The sequence below is a fragment of the Diorhabda sublineata genome, chromosome 2 (assembly GCF_026230105.1).
Source record: "Diorhabda sublineata isolate icDioSubl1.1 chromosome 2, icDioSubl1.1, whole genome shotgun sequence".
In the NCBI taxonomy this organism is placed as follows: Eukaryota; Metazoa; Arthropoda; class Insecta; order Coleoptera; family Chrysomelidae; genus Diorhabda; species Diorhabda sublineata.
Window position 1 is genome coordinate 14,816,612 of NC_079475.1, and position 23,584 is coordinate 14,840,195.

A 23,584-nucleotide genomic window follows, 5' to 3' on the forward strand; every position below is an offset into this window, starting at 1 on the left:
GCATAGAAATTTTTACATATAAAACCCACATTACTTAAGAGACACCCTCTGTATAAAAGACTGGTTCTCATTCAAATTATAATTTATTAGTTCTTGTATTTACTATGTTAATGTGTTTCTTATATAATTACTCACTTAGGTAACTTTAGTATTTTCATGTAATTTGTGTAAATAACTATTAATTATATTCTTGATTCATACTGAATTTTATGTCTATTTTGTTATATTTTTGAAGATAAAATTATGTCAAATTTACTCACTGAAATAACCGTTTTAAAATTAGTACGTAAGGTCAAATACGGCGGGAAAGATATACAGTAAAGAATGCAGAATAATACAGAAAATTGGGAATGAAAGGAGATAAAAGTACAAGTACAAAGTACTAGCTAAATTTGTGAGAAATAGACTCAACGAGTACCAAGAAAGGATAGTTGGAAAATATCATGAGGTTTCAAGAAAAGAAGACCAACAACGGATCAAATATTTACCCTTAAGACAATCATGGATAAAAGCTTCATGCCCTTAATCTACTAGGAATCCTTAAAAAATAGTGAAGTTAGTCAAGATAATATTACTCACACAGTAGAGTATGACTGATAGAATTGTATAAGACAAATTTAGGGTTGAACAGGAATTAAAAAGGAAATCCACAGTGGCTTTTAATCTGTTGTTGGGAACATTTTTTAGAAACAGCAAGATACGGGCTTATTTACCATCATAAACAGCAACTAATTGCATATGCATGACCAGAACCAAAGAAGAAATGTAAAGAGCATTCTGTGAACTAAAAGAGGCTGCAAAAAATAATAAATTAAAAGAAAACAGAGTATAATGAGCTAAGATAAAATGTGATTGGGATTGGAGATCAAATGACAGAAAATATAAGATAGAAAAAGTTCGTGAATTCGAATACCTGAATTCGAATACTGTCGTAAATGCCGCTTGACATAATGCAATACAACGTGCAAGAAATTGCATGCAAATCTCTGTAAATACTAAAAGTAAACCAATTCTTAGCCTCAAATTTTATCTAATATTTTGTACCTAGTACCTAATATTTTGTACCTAGAAATAATTGCATTGCATTGCATTGCATTGCACGTTGTATTGCATCATGTCAAGCGTCCTTAACGGTTTGTAACTCATTATTTGATCAAATTTACTTAGGAGAAAGTATCCTAATTTGGACCATAGCCTAATTTAGACATCTGTAGATTAATAGATTAATAGATTAATAAAATCTGTACGATTTTAGATAGGCGACTTGTTATACGTAGATTTAGATGAGGTTGATGCAATTGTATTTGTGTTGTTTTACTACGAAAAATAGTACGTACAAAAGTAAGTAAATACAGGACTTATTATATCATCACAAAGATTACTTATCTATGTATAATTTCATGTTAGGTTAGGTTAGGTTAGTCGGTTTTGTATAATATTAAGTATAAAATATTCAAGTTGCTCAAGCTGGACCGAAAACAGTTGCCGAATTTGAATCGGTCCAATTTCGACAACTAAATTTCTTCTATAGAAAACATAAACAAGAAAAAATAATTTCAGTTTTACAATGTAAAAAAGAGGACGCGTTCAAAAATTGTAATTATGGTTTGAAAATTGGAAGAATGCAATCGTGTGTATGGATTTCCAAAGGCAACTATTAAGAGACATACTGGTGGAAAAAACTCCGTTCGTAATAATGCGGAAGCATTTGGTAGAGCATCGGTATTTTCTACAGATATGGAAAGAATTATTTCTGAGCATATCCTTCACCTTGAAGAATGCTATTTTGATATGCAGAAAAATATGCCTTATCACATTGTTTCCATACTAGTAAAAAATAGTTTCACTCATTTTTGAAACGAAATCTTTTGCTCCGGAAACCCGAAGGAACCTCTATGGCGAGAACCAGAGGCTTTAATAAAGAAAATGTTGATAATTTGTTGATGTTTTAGAACGAATTGTCAATAAACACAAATTTACAGCCGATACTATATTTAGCGTGGACGAATCTGGTTTTGCCACTGTGCAAAAAAGTCTCCTACAAATAGTTGCCCGTTAAGGTAGGAAGTCTAACAATTGGTGAACGTGGCGTCAATATGGTGTGTGCAGTTAGTGCTGCCGGTGTATATATTCCACCAATGATAGTTTTTAAGAGAAAAAAAATTCCTGATCTTAAAATTGAAGCACCTACTGCCAGTATTGTTACGATTTTGAATGTATCAACTCAGATCTCTTTGTTGAATGTTGATGCATTTCCAAAAACATAGCTACCAACTGCAATGTACATCAAAGAGTTCTCCTACTGCTTGATGGCCATCGAATCGTCTTACTTCAACTGCCTCGCCTTATTTTTTGGTCGTCTTGCAGACTTATTTTACGCAAGTTCAAGAAACGATTCCTCGCTTATATAAAGGGGATAAAATATATAAAACGCAAATGTCAAAATTACTTTATGGAGCATATGCAGAGTGACAACTGTGGGAATTGCAGAGAGTGCCTTCCGTACTTCCGGAATTTGGCCAGTAAATACCTACGTCTTTATTTATAGATGATCAATATGTACCAACTGATGTTTTGCAACCTACAACCTCTGTTACACCTTCTAGCAGTTATTTTGGTGGAGATAGAACGAGAATAATCGATTTAGGACAGTTCTTGAAGAAATATCATTAAGAGCAAAGAAAAATCAAAATCCAGATGGTCGTTCGTCTTTTAGTAGAGTACCAATAGCTCAGAAAACAGTGGAAATAACAAGCAGCCTTTACAAATTACAGTTAGATAGATTAACTTACACCAAACTATTACAAAATGCCGAAAAATAAAACAGAAAATAGTGGCTCATGGTTTTGTGCATTGTGTGAAGAAACCAAGAAAGAAGATATGATACAATATATGAAATTTCGCGCTCGGTGTGTGCAGTTAGTGCTGCAATTAAAAGGTTCTATTGCTAAAATTGATGTTAAGGAAGCCAATGTTCGAATTATTTTGAAGATACATTTAGTTTCTTTTCTACTACTTAATTTTTACACAATTCGTGGTTTTTTATTGATACGATCTGAAGCCGGCTCTGTCTGGATTCAGAGGAATTCTATAATTCGTCGTACTTGATTGTTTTTATAATAGCAGGCGGTTTATTTACATTGTTTCTTTTGAATAATGTCTTAGACTGTCTTTTTCATTTGTTTTGTTTTTTTATTTTCTATTTTAGAATTCTTATGTTGAATATATATAAGGTGTTTGTGTAGCGCAGTTTAGTTCAGTTTATAACTAATAGTCGTAGTGAACAGACTGGAATAGAAAGTAATCGAAAAATTGAAATAAATTATTCAAGTGATAGTGATAAGTGAATTATATTATAAGTTAGTGTAGTATAGAGTATTTAAATAAATTAAGTACGTAAGTGACAGTGTTTATTAATTCATCCACGAATATAAATATTATAAAATTAGGTCATCTTCCCCTACACTTAGATACAGTTATTATGGCTCACACTGTACAGAACTGAATGATGGTTTCATTATGTAATTAGCTAACCTCGTTTCATGTACTCCTTTAGAAACGCTATTAATTTCAGATTTTTTTCTGCATAATAATTTTCCCATGTCACTGGTCGTCGCATTTGATACAGTATACAATTAAAGGTTTTATAGCCTCATAAGGCACTCTCAAGTAACAATGAGAATATTCTAATTTTTGTTTTGCTTTGTTTCGAAATATGACACTTATGATTACGTAAAATACAATTAAATTTAATGATCAATAATTTTATTATTACGTATAGCAATAACGATGTGTTTTGATTGCAAATATTTCACTCACTTGAGATTATCACTGAACACTTTTTCTCGTCAATACAAGTTGTTTTACAACGTTATCAGAATTATAATATATTTAAAGATATCACTGACAAATTTTTGTTAGTTTTAAACAGTAAAAATTGATATTCAATCCAGAATCAGAATGCAGAAATCGTTTGTATGAATGAATACATGGAAACCGGAACTTTTTGCATATCTTCAGATTAGTAAAGTGAATAAATTTCAAAAATGAATTTTTTTGAGAAATTGCAGCAAGTTGAATTACAAAAAACAGGCTTTATTGTGACTATGAAAATTATTTTAAGCAATCCATCACGTTGTGGTTTACCGGAGGGATTCCCAGTAGAGGTTTGATGGTCGATTGGTAGCGTGTATAGGCATCATTGCCTGTTTTTCTTCACGTCATTGCCTCTGCTCAGTCACCTGGGAGGTTGTCACTCCATCTTTTCCTAGGTCTTCCAAGGCTTCTTTGTCCTGTTGGTGATTTCTCCCTTGATATTTTCACAATTCGTTCTTCCGTCATGCGGTCAATGTGCTCATTCCATTTTATCCTTCTATCCAGTACCCTGTCATTGATGTTATCTATCCCCAATGTTCGTCTTATGTTTTCACTCCTTTCTCTATCCATTAGTGTTCTTCCCGCTATTCTTCGAACTATTTTCATTTCTGTAGTCTCCAATATCCGTTTCGTTTTAGAGGTCTCAGGTCGGGTCTCTGCTGCATAGGATAATATAGGTCTGATTGTGGTCTTGTATATGCGGGCTTTTGCTATAGACTAAAAGAGCGAGAAAAGCGTCAAAATAATACAAACCTTGGACTTTCGTTACAGTGTGTGGTGAACATAAATAAAAATTGAATTTAATTGAAAATTTGTGATGTTGATCTTCGAATTTAGTCGTAATAACAATGTCATCGTGATGAGTCGTTTTCTAATAGTCTTTTCATCAGAAATATGCTCTGTATGACATTTTTAAACTCTTGCATGGTGAATTGGCAGTCGTCGTTCTCTTCTATGTACGAGTATGGTCCCAGAAGACCTGACCTGACCTAGAGATGGCGGAAGCTACTTGAAAAGTACCACAGCAAATATTTCAAGTTTGAAGACGCCACGTTATTTAGTATTTGTTTGGCAGTTATCAATAGTGATGACGTTTTCAGTGAATTTATAAACAGAAAAAATTACTCATCATTATGTGACATAATTAGTTTTGTTTGAAACGCATTAGCCCAACCAATATAAAAGCTGAACTAGATTCTACTCTGGATGAGACTGCTACTTCGTTACCAACAGTAAAATATTGTGTAGAAGAGTTTAAATGATCCCGTAGGATCTGCGAAGACTAGGATCGCCATGCTCGACCAAATGTCGTGACTCCAGAAATGTTAAAGAAAATCCACATAGTTTCATTTCAAAAAGTGTGGTATATTGCAAGTTAAATGAAAAGTTGGACATGAGAAAGCTGTGCGCAAGATGGACAAAAACAACTTCATGAAGATGTTTCCATCGAATGTTTCACAGAAATAAAGCCAAATATTGCGTTATTTCATTATCGTGGATGAAACGTGGATCCGTCAATTCACACCAGAAACAAAACAATGAATTGAAAAAGGAGAACCGGCTCCAAACAAGGCAAAAACCGTTCTATCTACAGGCAAGGTCAAGGCGTTGATGCGCGTAGGATAATTTTAATTGACTATCTTGAAAAAGGAAAAACTATCAATGGAGAGTATTATGAGGTTTTTTCTAGCGAAAAAATCAAGTAACAACGGCCGCAATTGGCGAAAAAGAAGGTGTTGCTTCATCAAGACAATGCACGCTATTGCAATGCCGAAAATTATAGAATTGAAGTTTGAATTGCAACCTCATGCATCCTATTAACCCCTTCGGATTATTTTCTGTTCTCAGACTCAAAGAATTTTCTCGGTGGACATAAATTTTCCAACAATGAAGAGGTAATGTCAGCAGTTAATGTCTATTTTGACGATCTTCACGATTCTTATTATTAAATGGTATGGATCTTATTGAATATCGCTGAAAAACTTTTCTGTGTTCTGTTTTCTTTGTTGTGCCAGGTACTTCAGGGATCATCAACAATCGACATATTTTGCTTCGAGTCTCTAGAAAACTGTTACGCCAGCAATTCTTTTATGAATTTTGGAATAATAGTAATTTTTTTGTACAGCTATAAAATTCATAATGAAGTCACTCAAAGTTGCAGTATTGATCTATGAAATTTGTCTTTGCCGATTCTCATTTAATTTTGCTTCTCTCGCTTTATCAGCTTCTTGCATACAAAAGACACAATTTTTATACCAAACAAACAAATACATCAGTACTACTTCGAAGCTTTTTTTTATCATGAAGTTTCATTTTGCTTCTTCTTATAGATCTCAATATATTTTCTATTAATATATTTTTGACAACAACTTGCATCGGTATAAACGAATTCAGTTTGTAGGTGAGGTAATAATCGTTCGCTCGAAGCAGCTCTTAAAATGGTTAATCCTCTGCTTATTTTTATAATTTCACCCAAATCTGAGTTCGTTTCGCGCAATGAACCTATTTTTCACATAGTATATTCAACACTGCTCAATTTCTTACTGTAAGGTACTGCAAGGAGCATCCGAACCCACCCAATTTGCAGATATATTGCATACCCGTCCCGTCGAAATTCAAGTACTTTTATTTGACAGAAATGATCGGCAGGTGATCTTTAATAAGGGCATAGTTCTCAAAGGGCCGTAGCGCTGGTTAGGAAGATACAACTATGTCATTATCCATGATACTGGTACATAGTTCATCCATTTTTTGAAACCTATAATAACAAAATTTCCTCTAGTTTAATATCTAAACTGAAAATTCACTTGAATTACATTTAAAAATATCAAAACATTCGTTTGAATTTTTAATGAAAGTGACTTTTGATCAGCATTTAGGAATCGCGGCACCCACTTTGCAGATATATTGCATGCCCGTCCCGGCGAAACTCACGTAGTTTTATTTGACGATAGCTACGAGTAGTTACAGTAAATGAAAGGTTCTAGATGTGCGTATGGTCATGTTTCAAAGTAGTTACAAATTAATCAAGGGGACGCCGCTTCTTCGGGATATTTATGATTTTCTTTAATGTCTTTCTCTAATTAGAAAATAATGTTTAATTGTCCCCGTATACTAATTTTAATCGTTCAATTTAAGATACCCTAATGATTTTTTTTGTATCTCTTTCAGTCATGCCAGACAATATTAAATTACATATCCACGACATTGTGCACCATATCCATGGCATTAGGATTAGGAAATTTATACAGGTTACCACAAACGACAATGATACGGGGTGGTTTACCGTTTCTAATAGCTCATCTTATACTAACGATTTTTATTGGATTGCCACTGATTTTTTTAGAATTGGGAATGGGACAATTGGCAGAAGAAGGATTTATAAAATCCTGGAGAGTCATACCATTTTTTAGGGGTAAGTGAATAGATACTATAATTGCATTAAAATAATTTTTATGAAAACAGAAAGGAATTTCAAAAAATTCTAATTAACATACGAGACAAGGAGCGAAAGTTTTGAATACATTACAGTTGGAAGTAATTTTATATTGAAAATACTTTTTTCATATTTGAATCCAGTACCATTTTCATGCAGTTAACGGATGCTTTTGTCATCGAATCGCTTGTAAGTGATTAACAGTGTATGGTAGTAACTATAATATTCAAAACATACTAAATATTTAACTAGCATTCAAATAAATTGATAACCACATCAACAAAGATAAAAATGTTTAGTGTTTCGTTTAAAAAGGGTTGGGTTGATTACATTGTAGGATGAGATAATCCAAAATACGATTTTTGCGAATCCAACTTTCCAATTCCAAATTAAAGACGGGTTCGAACGAGAAATGTCGGATGAGCGGATTGTGGACGTCTACAACAGAATGTCTGAAAATTGTCATGTGCGAAGTATGCACGACTTAAAAAAAAATCTAATAGAGTATTTTGAACAGTTAACGTTTAAATGATGTCGACTTTCTTCCACTTTATTTTTTAGGGAAAGTCTTGAAGTTGACATTGATTTGAACCAATCGGTGTTCTGTGTTCGTTTAATAGCACAATTTAATTGAACACAATGCCCCGAATGAGCTTTTAGATATTTTAATATGATTATAAATGCATTGGTCGAAGGTTTTTCTGATGTCGCATTTCAATCAATTCGATCAGCAAGAAATCATTTTAATCGCTGGTAAAATCATATGTAATAGTGTGAGAAAATTTTTCATAATAAAAGGAATCTCTAGAAATAACTGCGCTCTTGAACTCAGATTTGACCTTATCTGAGACACCACTCCAGTAATATTAAATATAAGCTCTACAAAGTTCACTTTCTTCAAATCTAAGGACCGAAAACACAAATTGGACCCATTTCCGATCCCATTTGGATGAACACTTCGACCTCAACTTGTCTGAAAAAGCGATGTTATCAATGAAGTAAAAAGTAGCATAGAAAAAAAATACGTAGCAACCCAATACGGATTACCATCCAGCACTTTCTCCACAATAATTAAGAATGAAGCCCAAATATTACAAAGATACGAATCAAGTAGCAAATTGTATGGCAAAAGACGACGTCTAGCTGAGTTTCCTAATTTATAGGAATGCTTATTAACCTGATTCAAACAGTCTCGGGATAAAAACATAAGCGAAAAGACAAAGGAATTTTGAAAATCACTGCAACACAGTTGTTTTCGTCCCAGCAACGGTTGAAAATTGAGTTGCAAAATTTAATGAAGGATTATGAACCAAAAGATGTCTTCCATGCCGACGAGATTGGCCTTTTTTTCAAATTCTTACTTGATAAAACACTTGAAAAATGTCATGGCGCACTGGTAAGCACAGTAAAGAGCGATTAATAATAATGCTACTAGCAACAAATATGACAAGCTTTGAAAAACTCAAACCATTAGTTATAGGGAAGGCTAGAAAGCCCCGTTGTTTTTCCTGTTTATAAATCTCTACCATTAGACTATGATGCTAACAAGAAAGCCTGAATGACAGCCGAAATATTCAAAGGATGGCTCGTTAAAGTCGACAAGAAAATGATTAAGTAGAAACGAAAAATATTACCTTTCATTGACTACTGACTACAGCTCACGACAGCTTACAGAAGTTGTTAGAAAACTGATAACAAATATGAAACTACAATCAGCTTTATCTATTAATGTATTACATGAAATTAAGATGATAGACAAGGGTTCTTCTCTAAAACTACAATATCAAATCATCAATACAATCAATCATCAATCAATACAATATCAAATTGCTTCAAAAGCTATGGATTTTCGGTGCCACAAGAAGAAGCTTTGGAACCGGACGTGAGTGTAGAGGCTAACTGGAATAAACTTCAAAACATAGAAGCGCAATTTGAAGATTATGTGACATGTGATGGAGGTCTAGCTACTACTGGAACCCTGACTGATGTTGAAATCATGCATAGTTAATCGGAATATGGATGATTATGACGTTAATGAAAATGACGTCGATCATACTGATCCAGCAAGTTTTGAACCACCAATAACAAATAAAGAAGTCAGAGCTGCAATTAACCCGAACTTCAGCTCATTGTTTGTGCTTGAAAAAATAATAAAATCTGCAAATTGTTTTAATCACTTTACTTCACTAATATGTAATTTGTTTTAAAATGTGAGAAATATATGCATATTATAAAAATTAAGTTGAATTGTTATTTAAACTTGACTCCACAAATCGAAAAATATACTTAGAAATCGCCTTTCTAAGTTAAAATTTCAGCAGTTAAATCATATGTATCTCGAAGTGCTGGTCATGTCGAAAACTAATTAACTCGAATTTTTTTGCGTTTCCCTTGATATTCGATTTGTAGAAATTTCACTTTGCTTTATTAAAAGACTTGTGCGCATGCGTATCTGTCAGATATATCACAAATAATCGCTGTTCCAATAAATACCCTTTTGACTGTTGAAGTTTGATTTTAATACAATTTTGTGAAAACTTTAGTTTGAGAACCATACTTCACCTCAAAAAATGTATGTACATGTTGTACATACTCCAATCATTCCAATAAGACAATTTTTCAAAATTCCCGCATTTCTCACAAACGGGGTGGGAAATTTTAAATGTATTAGATAAAAAGTTGGTAGTAATTTAATTAAATTGCGTGGGCGAAATAATAAACAGGATATAATTACCTTCAAACATTTTAATAATTATACTTTACCTATCTTCATTGCGAAAGAATTAATAACTCTTACTCATATACGTCTCATCAAATTTTAAGAATAGTCATGTTCTTACAGCTGGTAAATCCACGATTCATCAAGAGCGACGATGGTACTAAATAAAAATAAATGACTCAATACTAAATATTTTCCCAAATTGATTCTACTTAGTAGATAGATACATAGTAGATGTTTCTTTGTATCCTAAACCGTATCTAAACTCTGGTCTGCACGATTTTTGTATACAAAGAAAAAATTATTTTCAGAATTCTAATTCCCACTAAATAAAAATACGTTCTATTTTTTAAAATATGTTCTTTAGATCATTTTCTGTTCGCAGGCGGTAAATTTTATGAAAGGTTATTAAATTGGTCTAAATTTATAAGCAGAACTAAGATCGAATTTCCATGCAATCTTCTATAAGATCTATTCCTCTTAAATCAAATTTACGACGCCTTTCGATTGGTGAGATACTATTGTGGAAAAACATGGAGATAATAAAGATTCCTAAGAAAGCTCATGGAAACAACGTATCTTCTCCACCTCCACGCCTGGTTCCAGTTCTGGCGAACCACATTTAATTGTTAAAAAAGAAATATAGTTTATTTCAGGAAGGTATAGAGTAATATAACCTCATTAGGTATGCAAAGATACCACAGAGTGACCCAACGAATATTTAAGCCACTTTCATAGTTTGGCATTGATTTCATTGTCAAATTCTTTTTCTTTTTATCAAGTGCAGTTAGTAGCACCCGGGTTGGGGTTAATTTATGGGTTTAGCCTATTGTTATCCATTCGCAAACACCAAAGGCGTACCGGTAGGATACTCGTAAAAAGGAAAGCCGAATCTGAAATAGGGTTGAAATTAGGCAGTGGCACTAATAGAAGGTTAAACGGTACCTGTGAAACGCAAAACGTAACTGTATAATTTACTACCTAAGTAATCCTTACACAATATTTCGATATTGACACTTCAGGCCAGAAAACATGAGTCGAAATGGACGGAATTCCCCATTTTATTACTCTATACCTTTCTGAAATAGACTATAAATGATTTAGTATGTGATTTGGGGTAGAAAAATGATAGCTGAATGGTTAAACTTAGTCGCTAATAAACGAATATACTACCCTTAGAACTCGCATGAATGAATGAACACTGTGTCAGGCAAATTTGACTGGAAAACACCGAAATTCAAACAAGATCTTAAAATGTCTATGTAGTTACAGAAAATATTCTTTTGCGTCCACTTCACATTAAATTTAGACTCATGAAAAACAACTGCAACCGAAATTAACGAAAGTGTATAATTTAAATACCCAAGACAAGTCTTTCCCTAATTAAGTGACGGCAAGATAAGAAGGTATTTTAATTGGGGCACAAATTAAAAAATAAGCTGGACGATATTAATTTTAATTGGAAAGCTTAAAGCTTTAATCATATTTGTAACGAACTTTTAGATTTCTTCGTCATCATTTATGTGACTATCGGAAGAGTTTGTTATTCAGGATAACTTTTAGATGTTCACGTCCTTGTTGTAATGTATCTTTATTTAGCCAATTTACAGTTCTTATCCCGTTTGTAGCGTTTGCTCAAGATTACCACCTCAGTCTTCTTGGGATTGAGTGAGATCTGTAAGATCAAGAATCTTTCTAACAGATCCATGGTGATGATGAAAATATCATCAGCGTATCATACTACATTTCATCATATTGCCTTAATTTTTTTCACCCCCCTATGAGCAGATCGTATAACATGCAAAGAAACTATGTCTTTTTGCAAGCCAATACAATGTGGAGTGCTCCAAGGCTCATTACTAGGTCCTATTTTGTTTCTTCTGTTTATAAGTTATATCATATAATTATATTATATCATATAAGAAAACATTGCTGCCTTTTTTATTAAATAATAAAATTCTTAGTGCTTGTTGTGGACAATTTCTTGAAATGGGAGTTACATATTGCCGCCTAATCTAAAAAATGAAGTTCCTCCTGTTTTGCGCTGAGATCAGTTTCCAAAGAACTGAACTTATCCACCTCATTAACAGTCTATTATGCCCTTATTGAGTCTCATCTCCGATATCCGATATTTACTCGGACTAAACAGCAGGGCTCAATGCAGAGACTTCCATAAAAGATTATTCTGACTCTTCCTTCCTTATTCATTTTTGAATCCGTTTGCCTAATTCGTAAGCACGGTTCTCCAATTTCAGAAAGATCGTTGCGAGGCTATCCACTTAGGAACGCGGAGCACGAACTTTACGTACCTAATCCACGTTCAGAATTATTTAACGGCTCAATATTTTACAAAGCAAAAAAATGCACAATCATTTGCCAATTGAAATATCATTTTTTCCCGAATTTCGCAATAATTTGGGCATATTTACTGGAAAGAGCTTTCTATTCTGTAAACGACTGCTATTCTAATTATTACCTATTATTATTAACTATAATTTTGTTAGTCATTGTGGTTTTCTTCTGTATATTGATATTTCATTTTATTTGTATCTTCATTTAGTTATTTTTATGTTCGTTTTTTAGTTTTTACAATCTTTTGTCTATAAAGTGTAACAATTTTTTGACAATAAAGCAAAGACTTCAAAGCACTCAAAGATTGAATAGTATTAGAGACAGGTTATATAAGAAACAATGTTTCAGCAAGAAAAAGTAAATTTTAAGCAATGTCTCAGAAAATGAGAATAAAAGCTGCAATTTTGATGTCACTGTTTTTCTATAATGAATGATTTCAGAGAACTTCGAAAAATGTACAACTTTTGATCATGTTAATGACAGAATTGAATTCAAATCTAAATTCATCACGTCAGTTTGTTATGAATATTCAACTAATTCCAATCCATAAGCAGTGCTCACACTGTATATTAATTAATTAACGATTTTCTATAACATATGCTAGGAAATTGCTGGTGGTTGATTTAAAGACTTGATACCATGTGGTTCTTTGAGACTTTATAATATGTGCAACTGTAATTCCCTGATGCAATATGTTATGAAGGTTAACTTGTTTCCAGTTATTGCTACATTACTAAAAACCAACGTTAAAACCCATACAATTTTACGCAATGAAAAATGAAAAAAAATCATGGAATGATGGGCGAAGAATGACTCTTCATCGTGATTCATCGCTTTTAAAGAAATATTCAGACGTCAGGTGTTGAAAACATATACAAAAAGGTGATTAACAAACAACCAAAGACATAATTGAAATTGTTGTATTATTATTGAATTATGAATTACGTCACGTCTAAAAAGCACAATTGGGACTGCATATGGAATTGTTCTTGGGTACAAAGAAGCAAAGCCGACAAATTATTGCAGTGAGAAATCATGTATTTTATGATATATTCTTATGATTTCATCTGTACCGAATAAATATCACTCCATAATAATACTTCATATGCACAAAATGATATCGGTTTGTATTTTCTGACTGTTCTCCATGTTTTCGTTCACGTTTTAGACACCAATACATAGTTTTCCAATACTATATCATCTATCTCAAATGATAGACAAAAAGACATCAACATCAATACAAAAATATAAAAATTTATAATAATTATAACATGTATTAAATACAACACGGCGAGCTACTACTGTCCACAGTCGAAACTGAGATTTTGTCAATTTTTTTATTTGAACGCTTTCAAAAGAACGACATTTTGATATTCTTTGTTAGTGCGAATGGTCTAAGTGCACAACTATTTTTATTAATGAAAAATAGCCGTTTACATAAAAATGTTCGAAAGTTAGAAACATTTTAATACTTAGTTTTTTTCTCCTCATCATTTCTTAAAGTTTCGCTAAAAAAGTAGTAAAAACATCAGAAATGTCTGCTGATGATAAGTCTGTTTGTAATTTTTGAGTATATACACAAGGAAATTCTCCTGGAACATTTTCTGTACTTGTTCTTGGAGATTGAGTATCTTGTAGTAAAGCCTAAATATATTTTTTATAAAAAGAAACTGTTATATCACATTCTGTCCAATTAGTAGTCTTTGAAAAGGAGTAGGCTTTCTTTGAATAGAATAGACAGGATAGAGTATTGTATGAAGTATATCACTTTTTATAGTTCTTCCAATATCAATTGCAGATTATAAAAACCCTTGCCGACAATTTTGTTTGATCTACCATAGGCGTAGATACCTCATTTCATAAATGTATTGTTTTTATTAATAATTTTATAAGCGTGTATGTATTTTGGGAGATATTATTCGTTAAAAGGCAATCTAATCATTATAAATTGGACAGTTATTTAGACAGATACAGATACGAAATTTCAAAGCAAAAACCATAAAGGAAAATAAATTTTTTGCGAAATTCTTTGCGAATTAAACAAAAGAAAAAACATTTCAATTCCAAAGTATATTTATAAATAATCATGGTAGTCTGAATCGTCTAAACTAGAGTCATCATTTGATTGAATTATGATGGGTTTTGAAGAGGGTGATACCACATATACATCTTCTTCGTTTTCTTTTCTTTATTAGATATTAATAAAGCATTAGGTACGAAACTGTCTTTGCCTCCAGCGTGGACTATTATATGTTTCTTTTTAAAACATGGCCCATTCAAATAGCAATGTTTACTATTTACTACATCGTGACTGTCAAACTATGTTTTATCCAAAGAAATTATGTGTTTATTAGAACTTCTGTAGTCTTTTATCTGACGCAAATAATCTTGTCGACATCGAACTATCCTTCGGTTATTGCCATCCGTTTATTCAATTTTTTGTGTTTAAATCCACATGCTGACAAAACTTGGCGCAATATTTCTATACTGATACAATTGTATTCTGGATAATCTGCCACATTTTGCTGTATTAGTTTTAATGTAGCAACTCTCTTCTCCTTAGATAAACTATGAAGTGTCCTACGTATAAAATCTTAAGTCAACCGATTTCAATTTTTCATGTTTTTCGTTTCTGTGAATGATCCACAGCAACCCCTTTCGTGACTTCTCGATAAATGAAAAATTTATTTACTCTAGTTAATTCAGCAATTGTTATTATGATTGCATTATCAGATTGCTGGATATTTCTTGCTGTGTTTTTATATCTAAATCTTTATTATTAAATTCGTGCCTGTCTTTATTCTCAATATATTGTGCAATTTCATTGTCTTCATTCGCCCATGGTCTAAACAATGCCATATTTCTAGGTATTTGAAGAAATTTATGAATTAAATAAATATCACCTTCCACGCCACTGCTTATCACAGACTATCTAGCAGGAATATTTCAAAGAAATTGTTTACATACGCCTTCCAATAGCTTCGGTCAATAGAAATGCATTTACGTTTACGATTCGATGTTTTAATTGGAAAACAGTGGAGATGTTGAGTCCACGTGAACTGACGGTTTGTTGACCGAATTTTATACGGGGAGTAAACATTATTTTTCATTTCTTAATTTGGTATAAGTGCCGTGCGTATTTATGAAATATTGATTGATCCTCGCATAACTGTCTTCTACAATTGATATTGGAAGAGCTATAAATACAACTACATTTTCAACATTACAGTTTATCATGTTTTGTACCTTTTAACGTTTTAACCTCTTTCTAAATGTTTTTTGTTCTGCATAGATGAAGATTTCACATGTTTTATGACATAAGTCTGACCTGCTGTATCTAGGTAACATATATTTATTAGAATACTTTTCCCAGACTGCTATAAAGCACTTAACATTTTCTAATAAGACACAAGTTCCAGAAATAAAGTAATTGAAGCATACTCTTGGATATCTTGCTTTTCCTACTCTTTTTATAGCATGTAGTTAGCGTTTTCTATGTTCCTTGGATAGCATCCGTTTCAGATCTACTGCCACAATCACTGCTTAAAATGTAGGCACTGTAAAGAACTTTTTGAATCAATTGAGATGGGCAGATTAAACAGAAGTAAAATGTGTATGTCGTCCATCAGCCATATTTTAGTGACAGCTATTTAAATAGTTCTATACGTACACCAAATTATCCTTAAAAACCTGGTGGGTACTCTTTGATACTTTTTTAGTTTAGATAATCTATTTTGTCGAGGACGACTTTCCTAAGATGCTGATTCAAAACAGCCAGTGTACTTGCTTTATATGTTTTATATCGATGTTTACGGTTTGTATTTATTTTCAGGAATTGGTTACGTGAAATTTCTAGCAGGATATTTGTTAAGTATTTATTATCCGCTGTATATGGGTTTGTCTCTTTATTACGTAATATGGATATGGAAAGGATCAATTCCACTACAAGAATGTTCTAGTGGCGTTAAAATAACAGAGGTGAGTCTCTTCATTTATGTCACCTTCCCGTATATTACGTAATAATTCTATTCTTTTCGATGGCTTTCGTTAGATAAAATAGGAAGAATATAAAATCATAAATAAATTTAATATTTTAATAGATGCAAGGCAAATGTAAAATAAAATTTATAAATTTGAAAAATATTTAGAGAAATACAAACATATATGAAAGTTATTAAAATAGTAAAACTACGATGAATATGATTGGAAATGTTGCGGAAACGCCGGGGAAACACTTTGGTCATATATGGACAGTTCAAGACAAGAATACAATGAACAGCAAACACGCATTTTTAATTTAGAGCGTTGCAATTGTGGAGCTCGATACACGTTCCAATATTTAAAAATACTAATAGTTGTATTAGAAATATTAGAGCTGGTATCTGAATCGAGAAAGGATGAAGTATCAGGATGAATAGAGTGAAGAAAATCGGAGGAATGGAAGATATAATATTAATTACTTTTTCTAGTATTTAAGTTTGTATCTCTTCAACGTTCTATATAATTAATTCGAAAACTTTTAAAAACGTTAAATAATTCTATGTACTTTTACCGCCTATACTGATCTCTGAAATCCGATACCATCGTTCGAATTTATATAAATTACATTTTTTATCAATAAAATTTTAACTTTATGTGAACCAAGGTCTCTTATCAGAATCCTTAACTATATTTACGACAAAGAATTGTTTCCAGCAAAGAAAATTTAAGTTTAGTCAGTGTGTTTTAAAACACTTGTATAATGTGTAATATGAAAAATGTTTCACAACCAGTATAACTGATACATATTTTGTATGACACTCACTTATTCACAACAATAAAATAATTATTTATAATACAAGGGAAAAAAGAAGTAGATTTTAGCATGAGTTTGTATTATAAAAAACCTAAAGCTAAAATCTAATATTTTTCCGTGTATATATACAATATTTTGTAACAGGAAAAACGATGATTTAATATTGAAAAATTATTACAATATTCAAGTCAGAAAATTATCAATGTGGAGTTTGCATTTTGAAATTAGTAGACTATGTTGTTAGCTACTATTAAACCTGTGTTGCTCAGGAACCTTTCAAAATCAAATAGCTATCGATTTAAATTTGTGATTTGATTTAAAAATTGTGAACTTAAAAGTTATTTTATTTTTAATACTATAAAGTAATCTCCACCGGAATTAGTAGAAGTTGACAAAAAATATTGCTGACTAAACCGCGGAAATTTACGAAGCCGCCTATTCAAGATTCATGGAATGGAAGATAAAAAAAATGCAGTTCTTTCTCAGAGACTGGCTTCTTTTTCAAAATTTGGTCGAATTATTCAATGATTAAAAGTATGCTACGATCCAATAATGATGTAAACATTTAAAAAAAATTTAAAATAATTACATTTCTGAAACAAAATTGGAAAGGTTACAAGTCCAAGAAAGCTGCGATTTTTACAAGAGCACAAATTAGTGATTTTTTAAATCATTATTTACGTTATTTAAGTCCGGGAAATTATTTAGTACGGTACGAGATAGATGTTTATGGACGAGGCGACGATGGAGCCGAGTCAAGAATAGGGGGAGTCCAGGAGACTTTAGTCACTTTTTACTTAATGACCCCTAGCTTCCGTTATGGTTCATTAATCAAATTTTCAATTATGGGTCATGAAAACCCCCTCATAGTGACATCTTTTTCACCTGATAAACTATCAAAAAATAAGACCGATTCTGTATAATCAACATTTTAATCATCATTAATTTTTGGCTAAACTCTCCCGCCTGGGCGGGAGACTTTACCCTACTGGTAAAATAATAGAAAAATGAAGGAAAAACAAGTATATTTGAACAAAGCCCAGGCTAATACAGAACATGATCAGTCTTCAAAATAAACATTTTTTTAATAAAAACGAATATAAAAGCACTTAAAACTAATAACAACGAGAAATCTGAATCTTTGAAGTAAACATCTCTCATAAAGACAAACATAAAGACAACTAAACCTTAAAACTATGAGATTTGCACCTTTTAAATAAACATCTCTTAAAAACGAGCATAAAAATATTCAAAGCTTTAAACTATGAGACGAAAGGACCTGTGAATAAAAATCTTTGTGCACATGTCTTTTGTTTTACCTAGATGGCACATTCGGGACAGAAAAATATTTCTCTATCGTCTTTTGTCATGCCAATGCAAATTTCATGCACATACTTCCCGCAAGAAGTTACAAAGTCTCATGTCCAGCAGAACCAGCATTCATCTATTTCTGGATCTTCTTCTAGCTGGTCATCTGAGTTGTCCTTACAAATAATTTCTTCAGAAGGAGTATCACTGTCGTTGCTTGATTTTTCTTTGTCTTTCAGTCTTCTAGTCAACAGTTTCTTTTGGACACATTTTAGTATCTTCTTATTTGTCTCAGTATTTTTAGCTGGACTTTTACTCGCTGGACTTGATTGAAGAACTTTCCTCTTGGCTATTTTTGGTATTATCTCCTTAGCAGTTTTTCTAACTCTCTTTTTCTCAAGTTCCATTTCATCTTCATCAACTTTTTCTGGAGTTTTGGTTAGTACCCTCGTTTTTCCAGACTTACGACCACGACGGCTTTTAAACCTAGGAGTTGGAAAAGGTCTTATGTTCTCCATCAAAATCAGCTTGTGATTGTTTCTTGGCTCTAATTGGTTTTCTATTTGTGACGGCTCAGATAGTTCTTCGGCTATTTGAGTCAGTTGTTGTGAAGACTCTTCAATAGAAATTAGAAGAGGTAAAGCTTCCAAAGAATATCTAATCGAGCTAAACTTCACGGACGTATATCTTAATATGCTTTTTTTCATATTGTTTTCGGTTTTAAATAAAAAACAAAATCATATTAAAATATGAAATGACATATTTGACAATTTTATTAAAAAATAGATTATTTAAAAAAATATTAACAGAATTCAGTAAGGTAACATTGTAAAAAAAGGGCAGATATATTGAATTTTTGGAAATACAAAAAATATTTTCCGAAATAAAATTGCTGAGAAAAATACGGAAGCAGTAGGGCAAATTATTCGAATTAAGTGTTCGAAAAGGTACGAAAAAGGATATGCGATTTTTTGCGACTGATTTAGGAAATACATATTAAAAAATGCCAATGCAAATTTCATGCACATACTTCCCGCAAGAAGTTACAAAGTCTCATGTCCAGCAGAACCAGCACTCATCTATTTCTGGATCTTCTTCTAGCTGGTCATCTGAGTTGTCCTTACAAATAATTTCTTCAGAAGGAGTATCACTGTCGTTGCTTGATTTTTCTTTCAGTCTTCTAGTCAACAGTTTCTTTTGGACTTATTTTTTTGATGTGGTGAGAACAGTTGTTTTATGGAAGCATTCTTTTCAAAACTTAAATTTTCACTAAAAAACATCAAATAGCTCTTCATTATGCTCTAAATACTCGATGGTCAAATCAACATTACAGTTTCCGAACGCCGCGTTCAATTTTCGATGAAAATTTCAAATTTAAAACATGATATGCAAAAACTGTTGATTTTTATCATTTTTTTGTGCGTTAATTCTTCCGTGATATTTATTTAGTTGTTCAATAGATTCTAGATATTTATTATTTGTTATTGAACAGTTATCAAAAATTTACACCTTCTCTCGGATTTCGCAATAAGGCCATTTAAAGGGAATAAATAACTGAAAACATGAAAAAATGAAACAACCCTTCAGCTGATCCATTAACTCACTTGTCTACCACGGTAGAGAGGTTTATAACATATGGCTACGACCCGATTAACTTGTTTCCGAACAACAATGAACGTGATTCGGGTTAGTTTTATAATATTCAGATCATGATCAAGTTGACCCGATCCTAGTTTCCAAAAAGTCCTGCTGAAATATGAGAAATAGTTATAAATATTAAATGAGTAACTAATAGGGAGAATAATTTTCCAATTAGATAAATTACTAATTTGATTAGACGAGAAAATATGTTTATACATAAAACTATCAAATATGGGCTATAAATTGGGATTATGTGATATGGTTTCCTCTATTCTAATATTATATAGTAAGGATCTACATACAAAACATATATGTCACAATAAATATGAATAGAGCTTAAAAAAATTAATTTTATGCGTTACATCGATTTCGGAATTGCATTGCTCGTTGAGCAAATAGCTTCTATCATTTGAGATATTCCTGTGTTTCTTGGGCTACCTAGGTACCACCCAATAGCAAACCAAAAATGATATTGGGAAAAAAATGTTTTTTCGAATGTATCGCTCATGATTTTAGAACTGTAATAGCATGTTCAGCACATCTGATCTAGAAAGTATACTCCAAGCAACGGACTGAAAATAATAAGTAACCTGAAGTAGGAGGGGAGGAAGAGATCTCTCAAAAAAAACAGTCAGAGTCACGAAAATCACTTATTCCAATTATCATTAAATATTTATAAAAAAAATACCAGAAGTACAAGGAATTATCGATTTTTCGCCGAGTTTACTGATCTCATATTTGCCGATTTATCATAGCTGAATTCAAAACAAGAAATTAGTTTTTTTAACTGAAATATATGTTGAAATTGTTGAAACGTTAAAAATATTTCTGTGATGGATTGTGCTTTCTTATTTTTCAGGATGGATACTCATTTTATGGAAAAAATGGACAACAATGTTTGCGGTCCACTTTTTTGAAATCCATATTTGAAGACCCTTATTGGTTTGGAATATTTGCAATGATATTATTTGTAATTTGGATATTATCAACCATTCTGTAAGTACTAGGCTAGAATAACTAAGCTAATACTTTCAAAGTCGGATTAATAACAAAAAGCAACAAATTACAAACTTATCTTTAAAACTGATAAAATTTAACTTGTGAATTTACTGTAACACATGGTTTGAAAGTATAATATAAAGACACTAACTTCAACTTTTTTGATATAATAGAGTATTTCAAGGTAAAAATATTGGTCTAATTTGGTTAGTGACTTTGCTTTTGAATTCTTTGTGACGTTCAATCTCCATTTTATTGGGGATCCAACAGAAATCTGGATTCCATTGACCGTGGATTCTATTGTTTACACATTCTGATGGAGTCTCCCTTCTTGTTTATCACTTACTTTGTCAATATTATCCGGAAAACCGTCTAAATAAGGCTTTAGCTGGACTTCCTGAAAAGAAACGTAAGTCTTGCTACACAATTCTTCTTAATATACTGGTTTTCCGTAAATTGATTGTCCCTTGAGCATAAAAACAATATTATTAAACTTTTAAGGTCTTCTCAAATTGTATTTTCTATAATTAATTAATTTCAACGTCGTGACATACACATGAAGATCCTTCGATTTTAGAATATGTTTTAAAAAACTAATTATGCTTTCTAAATGACGACCACGTCATACCTTGTACTTTTTCGTGAGACCAGTGACGAAACGTGTACTAAAATTAACGTGGACGAAGTTGCATCAGCGATGCCCTTTTTCTTTTGGTCCTAAGGTATGCCCAATATATTAATCTTACCAAGAATGTTTTCAAATACCAACTCATAATAGTGATAAAATATAAATTCGCGAAGAATCGAAGCAGATGTATTCCAAAAACGGTTTACTTAGAAACTTGGTTTCTTTTTTTAAAAGAAAAATGTTCTTCAGTAATGCCCCTTTGAATTCGAGGCCGTGAGCAAAGTCCCATATCTCCTACGCGTAGCTACTGCACGGTTGAAGCCTAATCCTAATAACTTGGATGAAACTAAATCTTTAACTGAATTATTCAATTCTCTCTCAATGGTAGATCTGCAGATTTTGATTGAGTATGGTAGATAAATATTTAATTTTATGTTCATCCTTCTTCGAGTACCCTGACATATTTATCATGTAAAAATAGCAATCATTTATATTTATATAATAGCTTCTATTTATCTTTCATTCAATTCGATAAATTCGGTACAAAGGATTTCAAATGTCCACGACTCTTCAAAACTCCAATCGAGAATAAAAAAAAAGGATTTGTGTACAGAAGGCTAATTTTAGCGAAATTATGAAAGTATAAATAAATTTTATGTTAGATCTGTCACAACATTTTAATAATTTGATGTATTCTTGTAGTTAAACCCTTATTTCGTTGTGTAATTTATTATATGTTTCTCGCATAGCCACACACCATCTTTTGGTGCTAATCATATGTTAATATAGTGGGAAAGATAAAAATTTATAGGTAGCTGTACCTATCGGTTAACCATTGAATTAAGTTTACATGTTTCTGGAGAAGCTAGATACTCTGGAAGGCTCTTCTATCGTATTTTGGACTAACGCAAAAGTAAATATAAAACAGGAGCTCATAGTATTGTGGGGAAGTTGAATATTGGAAATGGCGAGCAATAGAAGGCTATCCGAGTGATATAAATTCTCAATAGTGTTGTAATTAGTATAAAAATTGTGTTTGAATGAAGTTTTAGCTGGTAATTGAACAAATTGAACAATTTTAATGCCGAACCTTGCCCGTGAAACATTACAATTTGATATTAGATGTGAAATAATTGTGGTTTGTGGAAGTTTTATGTGGCAATTGAATAATTTCAACAAGTTTATTGACGAACCTTAACCATGATACATTACAAAAGATTCCAGAAGTAAAAAACCAGTAGTTTTTGGAGAATAATTGGAATTGTTCGATTGAGTTTCCTTAAAATTTATGCCACTTACAAGAAATAACTAAGAAATGGAGAAAAACCAAGAAGAAATTAATAAGACAAGACAAATTAGACGCAAGTTAAATCAAAATACAAAAGACAAATTATAAAAGATGATTTGGTCATTAAAATGGATTCTATCTGTCTATTGAATCAATATCAACAAGCAAATTGTTCAACGAATTTATTAACCAATAGTACAGCCAACAGTTGTGAACAAGAGGAATTTGCTGAGAAGATTTCAACATATTCTGTTTCTCTGACCATCAGATAGATACTGGAAATCGTCAATCAATAAAGCAGGAATCAAGACGAGCTCCGCTTGCTATACAAGAGTATGGTCGACAAATATTGAAGAAAAAGGAAACCCATGTTGTGATACAACCGCCGACGGTCCTTTTGTTATAGTACTGGCTAAGAAGAAAGATAGTTCAACATGATCCTGTACAGTATGAATTATCTTCTCCTTTATAAAATATACATTAATCTAGAGTGTAGTGGGCACTTTTTAATATACTTTGATAAACATGTATGAGAGAGACAA

The 23,584-nt window shown here is 32.0% G+C and overlaps 1 protein-coding gene across 2 annotated transcripts in view; it reads left to right on the plus strand.

Annotated features, from left to right (window-relative positions):
* The window catches only part of LOC130440806 (sodium-dependent nutrient amino acid transporter 1-like), a 70,778-nt gene that overhangs the window by 33,451 nt on the left and 13,743 nt on the right, over nt 1–23,584 (plus strand). For both annotated transcript variants that reach the window (XM_056774149.1, XM_056774150.1), the window contains 3 exons: nt 7,048–7,291; nt 16,216–16,361; nt 20,987–21,123. In XM_056774149.1, coding sequence (XP_056630127.1) covers nt 7,048–7,291; nt 16,216–16,361; nt 20,987–21,123 — 527 coding nt within the window. The remainder of the gene's footprint in view (nt 1–7,047; nt 7,292–16,215; nt 16,362–20,986; nt 21,124–23,584) is intronic.